At 42.2% G+C, this 20,908-nt stretch overlaps 4 protein-coding genes across 4 annotated transcripts; 3 read left to right on the plus strand and 1 right to left on the minus strand.

The window, feature by feature from the left end:
* Positions 1-272: 272 nt before the first annotated feature.
* On the plus strand, positions 273-13,472 carry V1516DRAFT_629162 (dynein heavy chain, N-terminal region 1-domain-containing protein; the record flags this gene model as incomplete). The annotated part of the gene is made up of 9 exons (XM_066919878.1): positions 273-2,390; positions 2,455-4,066; positions 4,114-4,790; positions 4,841-6,158; positions 6,212-6,499; positions 6,550-7,399; positions 7,448-9,296; positions 9,349-12,373; positions 12,421-13,472. The coding sequence occupies 9 exons, from the start codon at positions 273-275 to the stop codon at positions 13,470-13,472; spliced, it is 12,789 nt and encodes a 4,262-aa protein (XP_066775446.1).
* Positions 13,473-13,592: 120 nt separating this feature from the next.
* Positions 13,593-14,214, plus strand: V1516DRAFT_567651 (uncharacterized protein). The gene is made up of 2 exons (XM_066919226.1): positions 13,593-13,851; positions 13,963-14,214. The coding sequence occupies exons 1-2, from the start codon at positions 13,713-13,715 to the stop codon at positions 13,992-13,994; spliced, it is 171 nt and encodes a 56-aa protein (XP_066775447.1). The 5' UTR covers positions 13,593-13,712; the 3' UTR covers positions 13,995-14,214.
* V1516DRAFT_568045 (uncharacterized protein) lies at positions 13,953-16,326 on the minus strand. The gene is made up of 2 exons (XM_066919229.1): positions 16,199-16,326; positions 13,953-16,116 (listed from the first exon to the last, which is right to left on the minus strand). Exon 2 carries the CDS (start codon positions 15,853-15,855, stop codon positions 14,434-14,436), a length of 1,422 nt encoding a protein of 473 aa, XP_066775448.1. The 5' UTR covers positions 15,856-16,116; positions 16,199-16,326; the 3' UTR covers positions 13,953-14,433.
* Positions 16,327-17,076: 750 nt separating this feature from the next.
* On the plus strand, positions 17,077-20,788 carry V1516DRAFT_567654 (uncharacterized protein). Its single transcript, XM_066919227.1, has 3 exons — positions 17,077-17,706; positions 17,761-18,461; positions 18,517-20,788. Exons 1-3 carry the CDS (start codon positions 17,244-17,246, stop codon positions 20,446-20,448), a joined length of 3,096 nt encoding a protein of 1,031 aa, XP_066775449.1. The 5' UTR covers positions 17,077-17,243; the 3' UTR covers positions 20,449-20,788.
* The last annotated feature ends 120 nt before the right edge of the window (positions 20,789-20,908 follow it).

A 20,908-nucleotide genomic window follows, 5' to 3' on the forward strand; every position in this document is an offset into this window, starting at 1 on the left:
AAACGCGTGGTAATTAAACTCATAGATTTGCTCTCGCGACGCGATCTGAAGGTTTGTTTACATCCGAAACTGGTTGCGAGGCCGAGCTCATATCTTCAAAGACCAAACTTATTCACTATCGACAAATCCAGAGGGCTCCTGGTTGTTGATTTGACTGTCGAGGTTTTCAGTCGAGCCTTTTAGCTGATCAGATCAAGCAGACCTGAGAGCGAGCGAGTTAGAGATTTCTTCCCTCTCCAGACCAGGACTCGTGACAAATTGATTTTTGGACAATGGACCAGGCGGAAACTGCAGCTCAGCTGGCCAATACTAACGGTCGGGCAACCACTACTTCATCTTCACCAATTTTAGAAACAGATGATCTGCTTGTTTACCTTCGCAGTGCGTTGAGATTACTATTAGGAGCCAAACCTGAGGAATTGGATAGCTCTCTATTCGCTGATACTACCGGAGCCGGAGTTCAGATCGCGTCTTTTGCAAGCGATATTAATGCAGATGTTATTTTCGTCACAAAAGAGCAAGCGCCAGATTATGCAGAAACCGGAGCATGTACTTATACGTTGAATCATGCACTCACTCCCTCTCCTCTCTCGCTTGCTACTTTAGCCATTATCAAGAGATCGATGCAGCTTGATCCAGCAGTTCCTCTCGAGTCACAGTTGCAAATAATCAACCTGCCTACCAATACGATACAGGCTGTTACTAGTAATGAGCATGATTCTCCTTCACACTCTACTTCAAGTTTGCCCTATGAAGCTCTCTATTCGATTGTTCATCTTGCTATCGCTCCTTATTTCGATGCTATTTCTCGATCACAAGAAAGTAAGCTTGGGACAATTGCGTCTATAAATGCAAGCTCAGATAGCCACTCGAAAACGGGCATTCCAGCCACGAAACGTCGGCTCGCAGAGTTAGAATTAGCTCTGCTACATCTTCAACAAAATATCGAAATCCCCAGACTGGTTCTTACTTTTCATTCGGTAGTTCAACGCGCCCTAGATGAAGCTAATCATTTGAACACTACACCAACAATTGATTTGATACCCCAGGATTTGTTAAATGATCAAAAGTTTTTAAATGGCCTACAATCAAGCGTTAACACATGGATCAAATCTATTCAGTCAATCACCAAAATGACTCGTGACCCTTCCAATGGGACTGCCTCTCAAGAAATCAACTTCTGGCTTTCTTTAGAAGCAGCGTTGGAAGATATCGATGGACAACTTCAACTAGACGGGGTCACCCTTACAATGGAGATACTAAAATTTGCCAAGCGTTTCCATGCTACGACAAGTTTCCTGGCTGATACTGGACTCAAAGAATCCATTGAACTGGTCAAAAAATATAATATTCTAATGAATGAATTCCCTATTGATGAGCTACAATCTGCACCGACATTGCAGAAACTCAAAGAAGCCATCTTCCATGTGTTTGGCCACCTTAATCGTAAAATCAAAATCTCTCCTTATCCAATCAGTCGGACTCTCCCGCTAGTTGAAGCAATTTCAGGAGACCTAGATAGTCGTTTTCTTTCTCTTTTAAGTGGGCGTCGACTTATGCATCTCGAATTTTTTGAATTCAGAAACGTCATGACTGCGGCAGAGGAGGTTTTTGCTGCCTGGGATACCCAGATCAAGGAGTTCACCAATGTTGCTCGTGAAGTTACCCGAAAACGAATGGATAAATTTATTCCGATTCGAATTCGCGCCAGACATGCCGCCACACAAGAGCGTTTGGCATATGTGAAATCATTTCGACAAGCTCACGAGCAGCTACTTTCGACCATTAAAGCAGTGCTCGGATCGCGACAAAATCTATTTGATACGGAAGCCGACACCGAGGCATCTGAAGATGTTGTGAATGATCTGGCAGAAGCTTATGGAGCCTTAAAAGATGTTGATGTTTTGGATGTATCACCGGAGGGGACAGATATCTGGTTATCTGCTGAAGCGGTTTACAATGAACGCACATCTCGTACAGAAGACTCAATTATCATTGGCCTTCGTGGTCGACTAGCCACAGCTCGAACGGCCAACGAGATGTTTAGAGTATTTTCACAATTCAATGCTCTATTCATTCGTCCAAAAATCCGAGGCGCCATTCGAGAATATCAGAATCAACTCATCGATAGTGTCAAACTGGACATTGAAGCTCTGCACGATAGATTTTTAAGGCAGTACCCAAATTCTGACGCATTTTTTATGGATGATCTGCGCGATCTTCCACCTATATCTGGAGCAATAATCTGGGTTCGTCAAATTGAGCGACAATTAGATCTATATATGAAGCGTGTTGAAGATGTGCTAGGAAAGGGATGGGCAATGTACTCGGAAGGTGCTAAACTACAGAACGAAAGCATTTCATTCCGAAAAAAACTTGATTCCAAGCAAGTAAGTGATTTTATCTACAGATTCTACCTCATTTGGAAGGATTCATGCTTATCTAATTTTTAAGATTTTTGATTCATGGCTTAGAGATATTACTGAACGGCGAATCAGCGTCAATGGAAGATTATTCAATATAGGTCGTACCCGGTTTGGCGAGAAGAATAGACTGGAACTGACAATTAACTTCGATCCTCAAGTTATCACTTTATTCAAAGAAGTTCGGAATCTTACATATCTTAAATATCAAGTACCGCATGTAATTAATAGCGTTTCTAAAGATGCCAAAAAAGTGTATCCTTATGCTATGGGATTCACGAATTCTCTTCGTGCCTATACGCAGGCTACGATGTTAGTTGAAAAACTAGGAGACTCTGCTGTTCTTATGAATGATTGTCTTGCAAAGGTACATGAGTTCATCGAGTCAGGTATGAAGATGACTTGGGAATCTTTTGTCCGAGCATTTGACCTTGGAACTTACTCTGCTTGGACTTCAACGAGTGATGGGTCAACACATGAGAGTATGCAGGTTCAGTTTGCCAGAAACCTTAATACTTCAATTGCTGCATTTGAACAACGAACCTTAATTCTAGCAGATAATGTCAATTCAATTGATCAAAGTCTCCAGGAAATGAGAATTTGTGGCTATAACCGGACTAGTTTTGCGCAAGCGATTGAGAACATTCAAACTTGCATCGATAAACTAAACCTTGAAAACTTTGCCAACTTGAACTATTGGGTCCGCCGATTGAATGATCAAGCTAAAGCAATCTTGTTATTCCGGCTTCGTGATGCAATCTCTTCTTGGATTAATAATTTTAGTAGCTCAGATTACTCACAGAAGAAGAGCATAGTGCTTGAAATTGTTATGAGAAACCAATCAATTTCTCTGTCACCTCCACTTGAACATGCTCGTGCAGTTTGGTATTCAGAGTTCCAAGATTGGGTAAGCATAGTCTGCGGTTTGACTAGGCTAGATGCTTCTCGTTACGATTTAAAGCTTGACCACGTTGCAAAATTTTCTTCTGACGATACATTTAGCGATGTTTTAGATCTTGCAGTAGACGACTTGTCTAAAGCCTATAATGCTATAGAAGAACAGCTTATGAAGGTCTCTCAATACACTGCTAAGTGGCTGCACTTTCAATCTCTTTGGGATCTTCAACCCGAGAAGGTGTTTGAATTGCTGGGAAACAATCTTTCTCAATGGGTGGAGATTTTACAAGACATTAGAAAAGTCAGGAGCACATTTGACACGACCACTTCTTCCAAGGAATTTGGCCAGATCGTAATCGAATATGATCAAGTGCAGGCGCGTATAAACGCGAAATACGACTCATGGCAGCATGAGATTTTACTGCGATTTGCGGAACTCCTTAGAAGACAAGTCCAACTTGTATATGCTGATCTGGAACGGACTCGGAAAGATTTGGAAGTCCAAACTTTGGATATAAGTTCCACTAAACGTTCTGTTGAGTTTGTTCTGGCAGTTCAAAATGCTGAGGTCAGAATTGATTTGTGGTCGGCCCAGATTGTAAGTTTTCGCTCTGGCCAAATAGCGTTGGCTAGAAATAGATTCCAGTTTCCCTCTGAATGGATTTTTACGGATCAAATTGATAGTGAATGGAGTGCTTTAAGCGAGATTCTCAGCGTGAAGCAGAAAACTGTTTCAGACAATCTAGGTAGATAGCGTCGAATCTGACTTTAATGGATGTACTGACAAATTTAGAAATTCTTAGAACTAGAGTATTGTCAGATAATCAGCTTCTTAGTGATCGAATCGCAAGGGCTATATCTGAATGGAACACAACAAAGCCATTGGCCGGTTCCAATTCTCCAGACGACGCTTTTCTTGTCTTGGAGAAATCGGAAATACAACTAAACTCTTTGAAAAAACAGCAAGAACTGCTTCTTAGTGCAAACGGAGCTTTGGGGCTACAGTTACCAGCAAATGACATTCTTTTGTCAACAATTCAAGAAGTTCAAGATTTCAAATATGTTTGGTCCTCTGTTAGCTCTGTGTGGAAATCCTTGAACGAAATACGAGAAACTCCCTGGTCCAGTGTAGTTCCTCGAAAAGTCAAATCAAGTCTAGAGGAGTTACTCGTTATGACCAAAGAAATGCCTAGTCGAATGCGACAGTACGCCTCATTTGAGTATGTTCAAGGAGTCGTCCGACAGTATCTGAAGAGCGATCCCATTCTCAATAGTCTTAAGTCTGACGTTATGCGCGAACGTCACTGGGAATTGCTATTTCGAACCATCGTCCCTAACAGCAGTTTTCAACTTGGCTCCATGACACTTGGAAATGTCTGGGATTTTAATTTGACCAAGAACGAACTTGTTATTTCTGATATTATAACACAGGCTCGAGGTCAAATGACGCTAGACGAGTACTTGAAACAGGTAATTTATGATTCTTTAATTGATTAAAATTTTGCATTCTAACAGTTCAGGTACGCGAATTTTGGAATTCGTACGAGCTCGAACTTGTCAACTATCAGAATAAATGTCGCTTGATTCGTGGATGGGACGTACTGTTTGAAAAGTGCGCTGAACATATGAACTCACTTGCAGCTATGCATCATTCACCTTATTACAAGTTTTTTGAAGAAGAAGTGATGTCTTGGGAAGACAAGCTAAATCGGATCAATGTTCTGTTTGACACCTGGATGGATGTTCAGCGGCGATGGGTCTATCTCGAAGGTGTTTTCAGCGGAAATGCAAAAATTAACAATCTATTGCCTATAGAATCCGCTCGGTTTCAGAACATAAATTCGGAGTTCTATGTTTTGATGAGAACTGTGTCCAAATCACCTACAATTTTGTCTATACTGCAGATCCCTGGATCTTTGTCTTCGCTGCAGCGATTAACCGAATCTCTTGCGCGGATTCAAAAATCTCTGGGCGAATATCTTGAGCGAGAAAGAATGAACTTTCCTCGATATTATTTCGTGGGTGATGAAGATTTACTGGAGATAATTGGCAATGCTAAAGATATCCGGCGCATCCAAAAGTACTTAAAAAAAATGTTTGCTGGAATTTCCGCTTTGATATTTGATGAGCAAAACTTAGTCATCACTGGTTTCCAGTCTACCGAAGGAGAAGTAGTAGAACTTCTTGAGCCAATTTCTTTGGTTAAATCGAAAGTGAACGAATGGCTGCAACAACTTGAAGTTTCAATGAAAGAATCACTAGCTAATTTACTGCCGATTTGTTTATCAGAATTTCGAAAAGTTTTCAATTTAGAAAACTTGACTCGCGAACAATTTGTCTCCTGGATCCAAAAATATCCTGCCCAGATTGTTGTGTTAACTGCCCAGATTATATCAACCTCAGAAATTGAAAACCAAATTATTTCAGAATCTCACAATCTATCAGAAGTGTTTGACGCATTGGAGCATCTTTTAGAACTCTTAGCCTCCATAGTACTGGAAGAATTGGCTCGAATAGACCGGAAAAAGTGTGAAGCTTTAATTACTGAATTAGTCCATCAGCGGAATATTGCACAGCATCTGATTGAGCATGAAATAATTTCAGTTCGAGAATATCCATGGGTGGCCACTATGCGATTTTATTACTATGAATCAATTGTTCCAGCTACTCAAAGAGTCATTGTCAGAATGGGCTCGGCTGCTTTCAGATATGGATTCGAATACCTTGGCGTTCAGGATAGATTAGTTCAGACGCCTTTAACCGACAAGTGTTTTTTGGCCCTGACTGGAGCACTCGAGCAAAACTTTGGAGGTTCTCCGTTTGGACCAGCTGGCACAGGTAATATATTACCCTCATCACTAAATCTTTGAGAACAACTAATGAAATATCAGGTAAAACTGAAAGTATCAAGTCTCTTGGCGCTCAATTGGGGAGATTTGTTTTAGTATTCAACTGCGATGAAACTTTCAATTTTCAATCGATGGGTCGGATATTCTTTGGAATTTGCCAAGTTGGAGCTTGGGGCTGCTTTGATGAGTTCAATCGCCTTGAGGAGCGAGTACTCAGTGCAGTATCGTCACAAATTCAGACTATACAGCTAGGTTTACGTGCCCTAAAGGAAGAAGATAACAGTACTGTTGAGCTTTTGGGAAGACAGCTACAGCTACAGCAAGATACCGGTAATTTGAATTGCAACTCATTGAGAATTAATGCTAACTATTCAATCAAGGGATATTCATCACCATGAATCCGGATTATGCTGGCCGTTCCAATTTACCTGATAATTTGAAGAAGTTGTTTAGAAGCATCTCTATGTCCAGTCCTGATCGAGAACTTATCACTGAAGTCATCTTATTCACTCAGGGATTTGTTTCCGCCAATGGACTGTCCCGAAAAATCGTTCCCTTCTTTGACCAATTAACCTCACGTTTATCTCATCAATATCACTACGACTTCGGTCTGCGTGCTCTGAAGAGTGTCCTTGCTAATTCTGGAGAATGGAAGAGACGCCAATCACAGCAATCAACAGGAACAGACTTAAATGAGGACCAAATTATTCTACGTAGTATACACGAAACTATCTTACCCAAACTCGTGGGTGATGACACAAGCCTGCTTGGATTAATCGAAAAAGATATTTTCCCAAATATCAAATACGTACCGGAAGACTTCAGCGAGTTACGGAAAGAACTTACATCTCTAATGACGAAAGATGGTTTGGTGCCTAGTGATAGCTGGCTAGAGAAGGCCACACAAGTATTCCAGATTCAGCAACTGCATCACGGTATTATGATCGTTGGTAAATCAGGATCTGGAAAGTCTACTACTTGGAAATATCTCCTTCGAGCATTACAAAGAGCTGAAGACAAAGAAAGTGTATTCTACATAATTGACGCAAAAGTCATGACAAAAGACGTTCTATATGGAACATTAGATACTACTACCCGCGAGTGGACAGATGGCCTATTTACAGGGCTTTTGCGAAAAATTAATGATAATCTCCGTGGCGAGAGTACAAAACGACATTGGATTGTATTTGATGGCGACGTTGATCCAGAGTGGGCTGAGAATTTGAACAGGTAAGATTGTCATGGTTTTCTGAGAGATTGTGTACTTATTATTTTCAGTGTTCTCGATGATAACCGTATTTTGACTCTTGCCAATGGGGAACGATTGGCTCTGTTGCCTAACATTCGGCTATTATTTGAAGTCAGTACGCTAGAACATGCTACTCTGGCAACGGTTAGTCGCTGTGGTATGGTATGGCTAAGTGAAGACAACATCTCCACCGAGATGTTAATAAAGTCCTACACTTTTAGACTGCAATCATTGAGTTCAGATGATTTTGATGAAAATCTACTATCTTCTGACTCTCATGATCAAGTACTCTCTTCATCAGCTACCTATATTGAACAAATACTGTTATATGATGGCTGGGTGAATAACGCGTTAGAGGAGAGCGCCAAATTTAGTCATATCATGGAATTCGCCAAACTTCGATCACTTCATACTATGTTTTCGCTACTGAATGGAAGCGTTCGTGAAATTTTGGAATATAACGGTCAACATCCTGATTTTCCGCTTATTACTGAATCTAGAGAGACGTATCTATTGGCTAAATTACTTCTTGCTGCGATTTGGAGCTTTGCCGGTGACTGTCCCTTACAAGAGCGCCATATCTTTGCTGAATCGCTTAGTCGATTTGAACTGTTTGCATCTTTGGAAGTTCCAAGCGAAGGTTCAATTATCGATTATGATGTTTCACTGCCTCTAGCAAACTGGACAGCTTGGCAAGCTTCAGTTCCTCAAATAGACCTTGATCCACATTCTGTTACTGAAACAGATATTATCATTCCCACTGTCGATACTTTGCGACACGAGTCACTGCTTCGCACCTTTCTCCTAGAAAAACGGTCCATGATCATGTGCGGGCCACCTGGCTCGGGAAAAACTATGAGTTTGTTCAATACATTACGGCGATTTCCCAATTTGGAAGTGATTACTTTGAATTTCTCTAGCATGACTACTCCGCAGCTTATCATCCGCACTTTGGAACAATATTGTGAATATCGGAAGCAAAGCGCAAGTGTTGTTCTTTGTCCTAGACAGGTTGGCAGGCAATTGGTCATTTTTTGTGACGAAATCAACCTACCGAAGACAGATGAATATGGCACTCAAACTGTCATTTCATTTTTACGACAGTTACTGGAGCATAATGGTTTCTGGCGACCCTGCGACAAGGTTTGGGTCTCGCTTGAAGGTGTGCAGTTTGTCGGGGCGTGTAATCCTCCTACGGATGCAGGCCGTGCACCTCTCAGCCTACGGTTTCTGTGGCATACTTCGCTAGTCATGATTGATTATCCTGGCAAAATATCGCTCTCTCAAATCTATGCGACTTTTGTTGCTGCTACTCTTAAGATTGTTCCGACGTTACGAGGATATGGCGATATTCTCACAAGGGCTATGATTGATTTATATTTAGCTTGCCAGACTAGATTCACTGCGCTTGAGAGGAGCCATTATGTTTACAGTCCGCGAGAGCTTACTCGTTGGGTACGGGGTGTACATGAAGCTCTTGCGCCATTGGACACGCTTACCTTGGAAGGGTTAGTGAGAATATGGGCATATGAAGCTCTGCGTTTATTTGGAGATCGACTGGTGACTGCTGAAGAACATGACTGGATGTATAAAGAAATAGTCAACGTTGTCCAGAGATACTTCTTAAACATTAGCGTTGACAATACTTTGAAAATGCCCATTCTGTATTCAAATTGGCTTTCAAGCAATTACCAACCGGTATCAGTAGAAGAGCTCAGAGAATATACAAATGCAAGACTTAAAATATTCTCAGAAGAAGAAATGGAAGTAGATCTTGTCCTATATGATGATGCTCTGGACCACATTCTGCGAATTGATCGAGTTTTCAAGCAACCACAAGGACATATGATTTTGATTGGAATCAGCGGCAGCGGAAAGGTGAATTGCAATTAGAGTATTTGAAATTTTTATTTAGTATTAACAAATTTAGACAACTTTAACGAGATTTGTTGCTTGGATGAATGGTTTGCGAGTATTTCAAATTAATGCTCATAGCAAATATTCAGCTGCTGACTTTGATGATGATCTTCGTGACGTTTTGCGAAATTGTGGCTGCAAAAATCAAAAGATTTGCTTCATTTTTGATGAATCTAATGCTCTTGAAACTGCCTTTTTGGAACGTATGAATACTTTACTTGCCAATGCAGAAGTTCCGGGTCTATTTGAAGGTGAAGATTACACTAATCTTCTTACTGCATGCAAGGAAGGAGCAAGACAGCAAGGATTTATGCTTGACTCACTTGATGAGTTAAATCAATGGTTCCGTTCACAGATAGTCAAAAATCTTCATGTGGTGTTCACAATGAATCCACCGAAAGATGGACTTTCGTCTCAAGCGGCAGCTTCTCCTGCATTATTCAACCGCTGCGTTCTGAGCTGGATGGGTGATTGGACTGCATATACCCTTTATCAAGTGGGTAGCGAGCTGATACAAAACTTGGATTTGGATACGGTAACATATCAGACTCCTGCAACTTATGCACCAGTATATCATGGCTTACCGGCATCTCCTAACTATCGTCAAGCTATAGTATGTTCGATGGTAAATGTTCATGAATCAATGAAGAAGTTGGCTGAGTCTTCGCAAGGGTATTACGTTACACCCAAGCAATTCCTAAATTTTGTAAGTACTTTCGATCGGATTTTCCGTGAAAAGAAAGAAGAGGCCGAGAGGCAACAGAGACATTTGAATACTGGGCTGGAAAAACTTCAGGAGACAGTTGAGAAAGTTCGGCATTTGAGAACTGGTCTTGCTGAACAACGAGAGAATTTACAAGTGAAAAGTGCTCAGGCAGATGAGAAGCTGCAACAGATGGTCGTCGATCAAAGGGAGGCTGAGAAGAAACAAGCTGAATCATTTGAAATCCAAGCTGAATTAGCAGTGAAGGAGCAAGAGATCGGCGAAAGACAGGAAATTGTTATGAATGATCTCGCCCAAGCGGAGCCTGCAGTATTAGCTGCGCAGGAGAGTGTTAGTAATATCAAGAAGCAGCATCTTACGGAAGTTCGATCGATGGGAAATCCTCCAGAAGCCGTCAAATTGGCGATGGAAGCTGTTTGTATACTACTCGGTCATAAGGTTGATAACTGGCGTTCAGTCCAAAGCATAATTCGTCGTGAAGATTTCATTTCTAGTATTGTCAACTACAGCAATGATCGTCAAATGACTCGTCTAGTACGGAACAAAATTCAAGCGGAGTATTTGAGCAGGCCTAATTTTAATTTTGAGACAGTCAATCGAGCTAGCAAAGCTTGTGGTCCTTTGATTTTATGGCTGGAAGCACAGATAAATTACTCTCTGATGTTGGAACGCATCGGACCTCTTAGAAGAGAAGTTCGCGAGCTTTCTGCAAGTGCTGATGAGACAAAACAGCAAGTTATGCACATGAATGTCGTCATTCAGGAGCTAGAGGCCAGCATAGAACAGTATAAAGAGGAATACGCAGTATTAATTAGCGAGGCGCAGACTCTTAAAGCTGAAATGGCTCAAGTTGAATCTACGGTTAACCGTAGTGTTCGAATGCTAAGTAGTCTTGCGTCAGAGCGGGAGAGATGGCGACAAGAAACTCTAGCATTCGATGAGCAGATCAAATCTTTACCGGGAGATTCTTTCCTTGCATCAATCTTGTTGGTGTACGGAGGATTCTATGATCAATATCATAGACAAAATATCCAACGAGAATGGAGAGAGCACCTGTTGAAGATGAATATTCCGTTCAATGACAACTATCAGACCGTGGACTTTTTGGTACCTCTAACCACTAAAAATAATTGGCACAATGACTCGCTTCCTGTGGGACAGCTTTATGAAGAAAATGCGCTCATGCTGGCAAGATCAGAGGAGTATTCTACTGTTATTGATCCAACAGGTGGAATAACTGAGTTTTTACGGAAGCAATATCCATCATTGATAACGACCAGTTTTCTAGACGAGGCTTTTGTAAATCAGCTGGAGAACTGTCTGAGATTTGGCAATACCCTATTAGTTAATGATGCGGAGCATTTTGATCCTATGCTGAACAATGTGTTAACCAAGCAATACCAGCGGGTTGGTGGGCGAATTCTCATCCAGCTTGGAAAGCAGCATATTGACTTTTCGCCTGGATTTCATTTGATATTGTTAACGCGCGATTCTTCGGCTCGATTTTCACCCGATATTTGTAGTCACACTACGATAATCAATTTCACAGTAACTCGAAATAATTTGCTGGCTCAGTCCTTGAACGAGGTCATGAAATTTCTTCGACCTGATATCGAGAAAAAGATTATGAATTTGACTAAACTTCGCCGCGGCTTTTCAGTCAATTTAAAACAGTTGGAGGAAAGTCTGCTGAAAGCTCTAAATGATTCCGAAGGCAATATTTTAGACGATGACAGCGTTTTGAAGACACTGGAAGATTTGAAAGCTCAATCGGCGGATATCTCTCAAAAAGTAGCTGAAACTGAAGACGTTTTAGGAAAGATAGAGGTAATATCGAATCAATACGAGCCAGTTGCTGCGGCCAGTAGCACGATATTTACGATTTTGGATTTATTTCGCTTTTTAAGTCGATACTATCAATTTTCTCTTAGTTTCTTTGAAGATATTTTTAGATCAGTGCTAAGTTCAGTGACCAATATCAGAGAGGCGGCAGATCTCAGCGTTAAATTGAAGGAGGTCGTAGCATTGATATATTTCGAGACATTCAGACGAACTGCATCTGGGTTACTACGTAAGGATCTTATGATGCTAGCATTGATTTTAGCGTATTCATATCTCAACCGCTGTGACATTTCATTTATTGAAGCGCTTCTTTCTGGAGAGGGTCATTGCTTAGAGCTCTCTGTGGAAGGATATGACATCTCGCAACTAGTCATACAAATAAAAGACTCTCCATTATTTTTGAAATTTGGGATTCAGGATGAGGAATCGTTTTTGACTTTCCTGAGCAAAGTCTCGGAAGAGAGTGAACCAGGTATGAAATTTGTGATTATTATGACAGAAGTAATCTAATCTTACTAGATATTGACAATGAATTTGTACAACTGTTATTCCTGAAATTAGTGCGGTCGTCTGACTTTACAGCGAAGGCTACCAGATTTGTTGAAAGGGCATTTGGCACATCGTTTTTGACTCAGAAAGCTGATGATATTGCACTGATAGTGTCCAAAAATGTTATTATACCTGACCCAATATTTCTTTGTTCAGTACCAGGGTATGACGCAAGTTATAAAGTTGAGGCAATAGCCAAGTCATTGAAGCAGTCATACGTGTCAATTGCTATGGGCTCTCAAGAGAGTACGACGGCAGCGGACAAAGCAATTTTGACGGCAGCCCAAAATGGTTCATGGGTATTGCTCAAAAACGTACATCTTGCTGCTGATTACTTAGACTTGCTTGAGACGAACATGCGGTCGCTACGACTCGACTCTCGGTTCCGGTTGCTATTATCTATGGAGATTTCGAAGTCGAGCCATTCCGCTCCAGTAAGCTTACTACGATCATCTACCGTGCTGATATATGAGCCTCCCCCAGGTTTAAGGGCAAATATGAGAGATACGATGAGCATGATTTCTAAAGACAACGTCAGTAGTCCTCCAGTAGAACGAGGAAGGCTATATTTTCTACTCTCATGGTTTCATGCAGTAATACAAGAACGTCTGCGTTTCGGTGTACTAGGATGGCACAGACCATATGAGTTTAACGATGCTGACTTCGAATTTGCTCGGTCGGTGATTGACAAATGGATCATAATGACAGCTGGAGAAGGACGTACAAATATCGCACCGTCGCAAATTCCCTGGCAAATTATCAAACGAATTCTGGTCGACGAAGTCTACGGAGGTCAAATCGAAAATGATAACGATTTGGACGTACTTGAGAGCATTGCCATGAGAAGCTTTAGTCCGGAAACGTTTGAAATTGGATATAAAATAGTTGCTAACCAAGACGACGACCGGCTTGTTATTCCAGAGGGAAGTAGTTTCGATGGATTTAAAGAGTGGGTGGAACGACTGCCAGACCATGAGCCTTCACAATGGCTAGGACTTCCAGCAGATGCCGTTAAAGGATAGAAGCTGTATGTATATAATGTTAGATCGAGCTGTATTTGCATAATCAAACAATTGTAAAATACTGCGAACTCGCCTGACGGAATTTAGTATCTGCTTATTAGCTGTCTGCTAGAATCACGTGAAGTTAAAGGACATTTTTTGACAATGAATTGCTGAAGGGACTACTGCAAAGATTGTTGACAAGTTTCATTATTTTTTGCTCATTCTCAGAAAATCTGTTGAACGATATTTTTATAAATCATGACGCGTGGTAATCAGCGTGAGAACGCCCGCGCACGAGCGATGAAGAAGACGCTCGGCCAGAAGAAGAAACTTGAAGGTGATCCTCGGAAGCGTCAGGAAGAGCAAGCTGAAATCATGCGTCGGAAACAAGCGGAAGGTGTGTATAGCCTTTCTGACGCGTTGAATTGCGTCGAGTTAATATAACATCATTACATGAAATAGATAAATTCATGTTTCATGTGTCTTGGGCGCTAACTCTGGTGTATAGCTTTGGCGAGAAATGCGACTGGAGGAAAATAGATAGTCCGCTCGCTCGACATGCTTTTATTGGTTGTACCTCAATAGGTTGCTTCTAGCAATTATATTAATTTGGCTGCTTATTTGTAGTGAGGGTAATGAAATGGAGCTCACTATAAGCAGTAAGAATAGAATTTTTCGTATACAGTTGACAAGGTTATATTTATCCGAGAAACCATTTTCTTATTATTTGGATTTTTCGGTGTTGACATTGGGGTAAAATCCTATTTTTTAATTTGATTTTGAACAGATAATTCTGAATGTCTGGAATTACAGGTTAAATTTATGTTGTGATATAATTGTTAATAACACAGATTTGAATTGATCATTGGGATGGAACTAGAGAGTATGAGCCAAAAATACAAATCTACAGTCCTGATTATTTCGCTAGGGCTTAAAATACCAAATCCAGATTTTATCTATTTGAAATTCGAATCAAAAACTAAACAAGAGTAACGAGCTCCTCCGCACTGGTAGGATGAATCGCGACACAGCTATCAAAATCAGCTTTTGTAGCACCCATCTTGATTGCAACGCCAAAGCCCTGCAGAATTTCCGAGGAAGCATCTCCAACAATGTGAAGACCGACAACTTTTTCTTCTTTGCCTGCGCAGATAAGTTTATAGATGGTATACTCTTTCTTATCTTGCTCATCAAAGACCGCGTAATACATGCCGATAAACTTGGAGTTGTAAACCTTGATCTCATCGTCACCATATTTCTTACGAGCCTCTGGCTCGGTTAAACCCACAGTTCCTGCCTCAGGGTGAGAGAAAACAACAGTAGGAATGTTAGTGTAGTCGAGCTTGAGATCCTTAAATTCGGGACCACCAAATAGTCGGTGAGCGAGTTTACGGCCGGCAGCAATGGCAACAGGAGTCAGTTCTGCCCAGCCGATGACATCACCAAGAGAGTAAACGCCCGGAATATTGGTGTTTTGGAACTCATCAACTTCAATATAGCCCTTCTTGTCAAGTTTAAGGCCTGGAATATCCACCTTAAGACCAGCAGTGTTGGGTCCGCGACCAATTGCCCAGATTAACGTATCGACCTCAATCTCGCTCTTTCCATTAGCATCCTCGTAAGTTATTAAAAGCTTTCCAGAAGGAAGCTTTGTGACTTTTTCAAAAGACTTGGACTTCTTGTGAAGATGCACACCGTGTTTCTCATAAGTGGCAGTAATATTGTCGGAAATGATAGGATCGAACTGACGAAGGAACTTCTCATAACGAATGAAAAGATGTGTCTCGGTTCCAAGTCCATTGAAAACGCCAGCAAGCTCAACGGCAATGTAGCCGGCGCCAACAATGGCAACAGACTTAGGCTGCTCGGTCAAGGCAAAGAAACCATCGGAAGTAACACCATACTGAGCGCCAGGAATCGTATCTGGGACAGAGGCATACCCACCGACGGCGACCAAGATGTGATCAGCAGTGTAATAGGCAGTGCCTCCATCAAGTAGGGATACCTCAACGACCTTCTCGCCAGGTTCGCCGGAGAAACGAGCCCAGCCAGAAATATAGTCCACACCGTCTTTGACAAGATTTCTCTCGTAGATACCGTTCAAACGATGAATATAGGCCTCACGCTTAGCGACGAAATTTGTCCAGTCAAATTTGGGCAATTCCCCAACATCCATACCGTAATTGGATGCATCCTCCAATTTCTTGCGGATATCGGAGGCAGCCCACATAACTTTTTTCGGGACGCAACCAACGTTTACACAGGTACCACCTAGACGGCCTGATCCCTCAATAATGGCGGCCTTAACACCAAATCGACTGGCCGCTCGACGAGCGGAGGCAAGACCGCCAGAGCCTCCACCAATGACGAGATAGTCGTAATGCTTAGTTATAGGAGCCATGGTATGACTTAATCGACTAAAAAAATACCGGGACTGGACGGGGGATGCTGTGATAAGGCCGGTAAAACGGGCTAAGAACGGAATTGTTGCGATCTGGAGCAATTCGTGCGTCTGGTCACGAACTGGAAGAGAAATGAAAAGTGCGAGTCCAGCGAAAGAGGCGTTTTCAGTCAGACTCACTTGTTTGTCGTGTCTTCACTCCTGCCTTGCTGATAAACCAACTGTCCCTGGGAGAGGTGAGGAAGTGAATGGTACTAAAGACTTGGAGCTGTAAATATAAATCACGTGATAAACAGTACAGTTTTGATGGGACGAGTATGAGCCGGTAATGAGACAGACTGACCGGAAGTGGAGAGGGCGAACTAGGTGGCCTTTGGCGGAAGATAATAAGAATGGCTGAAGATGCTAAGATGATTGAAAGGAAACTTTGGGGTGGAGTTCACGGCCGTTATATAAAATGATTCGTTGTGAATTGGGCGATGAAATTCAGAGTGCAGTCACGAGCAATGGTGTATATTGCGCCAATTTAGTAATGATTCTGCTGACCAAGACCTCTTTTAACTGTCGACGTTGCCAATTAATAGAACGTGTATGCTGAATAAAACGAAATTTGATGCTTGCAAGATTCCTGCCGAACTTTCTGGCAATATTTCTTGTCAATTGAGTTGCTTATACACGAGCCGAGTGGTCGTCATCTTAATCGTAGTGGGCTATGACATCACTGCATTTGCTTTGTAACAGTACTACAGATGACTGTCAGACGAACTAGATTGCATCTATGATACGATTCGAGCTCTACTGCGAGTAATTATATCTATTGAAATAGCAGTTGGATGTGTTGAAAATCATATACAGCAATTTCAACGCCCCAAGGAAATGTGGATTATGCGCAGAACAAGCCCGCAGTACTTTGGTCGTGGAGATGGGAACCACGCGCTATATACTGATGATTGCGATGAGACTCTATCCGACATTTGGCAGGCTAAACAGATTCTAATACTTTCTTGTGTGCTAAAAAATCTAACACTCATAAATTCCATTCATAATAAATAAATTTATATCTCTGCAGTCTCTGGTTATGGTCTTCTGTACCTGCTGCTAGGCTTTGCTGTTTACCTGCCGGATTCGGCGCGTTCTCTTCTATGTTCGACGGAGGAAACACTATCTACGCTTTGTTCGCCCTGCCTACTTCGCCAACTAGCCCTCGAATCCATCCAATCCCGTTCGGACTGTCATTTTCTACACAATTTAGCACAAAACATCTGTACAAGTTCAATCAAAATACTGACTATTTAGAATTTTCCTTTATTTATTTACAGCTCTTCTGTCCTTCCCTTACTGGTGTGGTGGTTTGACCACGTCCCTTCCCTCGCACCCCGCTCGACGTCATGGTCCGAAAGACCTCTCGAAAGATTACTTATTTGTTGGCCTCCGACAGCAATCAGAATGGGCACACTCTAGGAGTCAACTCAATCGCCGTCGACCCGACTCCCCCGTTGCATTCTACTCATGCAGGGCTGCTTTATACTGCCGGCCGGGATGGCATGGTTATATCATGGAACCTCGATGACGTTAATCTCGCGCGCTCCTCCTACTCTACCTTCGACGAGTTGAATCCCGATGTTTCTCTGGACTCGGTTAAGGTGCCTGCAGTTGATGAGAGTAGTACAATGGAACAAGCTGCCAAAAGTAATTTACCAACTTTGACGGACGCCCCGACTCCACAATCAGGTGGTGCTCAGAAATCATCGTCGGATCTTTCTCCCCGAGGGAAAACAACGTTTAGATCGAAAATACAGCTCCATACACACTGGGTTAATGATTTAATACTTGCAAATAATTATAAAACAGGTATGCTTCGTCTTTTTCTTAAATTAGTCTCACCGTGACCTTACCGGCTTTTAGTTATCTCCTGCTCTTCAGATCTCACCGTCAAACTCTGGAATCCCAAATCAAATATGCATTCTACAATTGGCCAACACAACGACTTTGTGAAATGTCTTGCCATTAGTGACCAGTCGTCGGATTGGATAGCTTCTGGTGGACTAGATCGTAAAGTCAAACTATGGGATCTTAATGGAGGCGGAGAAAAACTACAGATTGATGTCGGAGACAAAGGAAATAATCCGAAAGGCTCAGTTTATGGATTAGGTATTGGAGGAAATGGTGGCTCGATAATTGGCACAGGTGGACCGGATTCGATTGTTCGATTGTGGGACCAGCGTTCTGGTAGCAGTATTGTCAACTTTGTTGGGCATACGGACAATATTCGATCAATTCTAATTAGTGCTGAAGGCTACTTAGTTCTCACGGCTTCATCAGATTCTACTGTTAAATTATGGTCTATTACTGCAGGCAGATTACTGCACACTTTAAATATGCACGATACCTCTGTTTGGTCACTACACTCTGATCATCCTAACCTTGAAGTTTTTCATTCCTCAGATCGGTCAGGTATGGTGGTGAAAACTGATATGCGAGGAATTTCTGAATCCGAAGACAGCTTGTCAGTTTTAATCTGCAACGAACATCAAGGTGTCAGCAAAATTGCCGTTGCGGGCGATTCAATATGGACAGCGACAGCTAACTCGCGGATCCACAGATGGGTAAGTAAAATTGACATTATTGATGCCCAGTTTAAGATTTAACAATTATATTTAGCGGGACGTTGACACAGCGCCGACAAGTTTTCAGAATCATAGACTGCTGATGAGTAGACGAAGGTCCAGTGCTAGTTTTTTCAATCGTCAGGATCCTACGCTGCAGACAAGACAAGCGATTGCTAATTCTATGTCTTCACATATCCCTCGTAGCTCAATAATTAGCTTGAGTGGGAATGGAATTGTGATTGACTCGGAAGAAAGTCCGTCAAAGACGATTCTGCCCGAGACTAAAGCTGCCCAGTCGGGAGAAAGCGAGAACAGCCAAACTGTAGAACCTCTACGACACAATCCTGAAGAAACGATTGAGGGACAGACCGGATTGATTAAACATATTTTGTTAAATGATCGGCGCCGTGTTCTGACTGTCGATACAGCGGGAGAAGTCAAACTATGGGATCTAGTCAAATGCGTTATGGTAAAGTCGTTTGGCAGCCGAGATATCATGGACGTTGCTGATGAGCTCAACACTTTCGAGTCTTGCGTTAACTGGTGTCAAGTGAACACGCGAACTGGTCAATTGGCTGTCGTTTTAGAAGAAGCTTATGTATTTGTGGCCGAGATCTATTCGGACGAGATTTCAACGGAGGTCCAACCTTTTCCTGGTACTGGACAGATAGAGTTTCGGGAAGATCAACGAATAAACATCGGCAAATGGGTTTTGCGGAACTTATTTGCTCGTCTGATTGAGTCTGAGCTGAAACTCGACAGCGATTTTCGTTTAGCAAAGAGACGAGGACTAAATGATAACACGTCGATTCAGAGAAATCCGCCTGGCCAGCTTTCGCTTGCAGGACTAGCTTCACCCTGGAATGATAGTATGAATGCATCGACCGGGGGAGGGATGGTTTTGCCAACGCCCGGATTAGCCATTGGTCTCGCGACTCCGGCACCTACATATAATCCAGTGAACTATCATGGGACGGCGGCAAACGACGGAAATATTTTTGACCGGGGTCCCATTTCACCATCCACAGCTGGGGTTACAGATTACTTTTCCTCAGCACTTTCTTCTGTATCAACACCACCTGCCGCTGCGCTAGCTTCACTCTCTAGTGCGGGGGAAGTTCCAAGTATAGCGACGTCTGCATCTGGGGCTGCGGCCGAGACAGGAGTGCCCGGCGAAGCCGTCGCAGATTCTAACACGGACACAACATCTGCCTCTAATTCGTTAATGGGCCGATTACGGTCATTTGGAAAAGTAAAATTGAATCGGACTCAGTCGTCTGCAGACGCTCGACTGTCAGATAGCACTGATGCTACGGGAGCGAATGCAAATGCGAACTCTAACCCAACCAATGCTGGTGGCGAAGAAGCAAAAAATGGACCTTCTTATGAAGATACTTTACGGGGAGTTATTCAAAAAGCGAGAGACGACTACGTAGCCTCGGGAACTGGTCCGTATACTACGACATCCTACACCATAGCCCCACCGACAGAGGCACCTTATCTTCGGATTCCAAAAGAGACGGCAATCATCATTTCGGAACAGCTTCCTGGCGCAGGAGGTACAGTTGATCTATATCGAGGCACAGTAGAATCGTGTGGAAATTTTCAAGACGTTACAGTTTTAGAAGACGCTGCTCCGGGCTGGTTAGGGGAGTTTCTATTGCAGAATAAGATTCCATCAAAGGAATTATCGAAAGTTAGTTTTGTTCTACAACCTTACGAGGACCTATTGCCTGCACTTCCTAACGGCAATGCTCGTTTGAATGCATATCGGATGCTAAGAACGCGCAAGATTCTAGCTTATGTGGATGAGAAATTGGATTCAACGGTTAAGCGGGATAAAGGTGCCAAACCGGAAGACTGGCTAGAGCTTGTTTGTCAGGGCCAGCCTCTGCATAACTTGTACACTCTTGCAACTATTCGTGCCAACATTTGGAGACAAGGAGGAGATGTGATTTTATTATATAGACGGAAGAAAAACTGAAAGTGATCATAGATAAATGGGCAGGCAAAGAAAGGAAATGTTGACGAAGCGATGCGGTTGGTAGCATAGTACCTGATTGTGTATGCGGTTTATACGAATATTTGGGAGCGGATCATTTTGTTAGGAAATTTCAGTCAGATTGTGTTTAGGGAACGAGCAATTGAAGCAGTTATGTAATAGCAGGAAGAGCATGAAAATGAATTGTAGAGCTTTCTGGCAGACAATGATGATATGTTTGCATCGCAAGATGGAGGAGAAAGAATATATATGTCCCATCGGATCATCTTAGTCACGTGCTATAAGAAATAGAGTACTAGATACTTTCCAGTCTAAAAAATTTTTGCATTTGCAATATCGCTCTATCAAAATATAATAATGTGATGTCTATGATATGTATCAGTTTAATACAGTTGCATTTTTAATCTACAATACTCATTCCGATTACGGATTACTAATTTAG

This window comes from Lipomyces oligophaga, assembly GCF_038497815.1.
Source record: "Lipomyces oligophaga strain CBS 7107 unplaced genomic scaffold V1516scaffold_8, whole genome shotgun sequence".
Classification (NCBI taxonomy): Eukaryota; Fungi; Ascomycota; class Lipomycetes; order Lipomycetales; family Lipomycetaceae; genus Lipomyces; species [Lipomyces] oligophaga.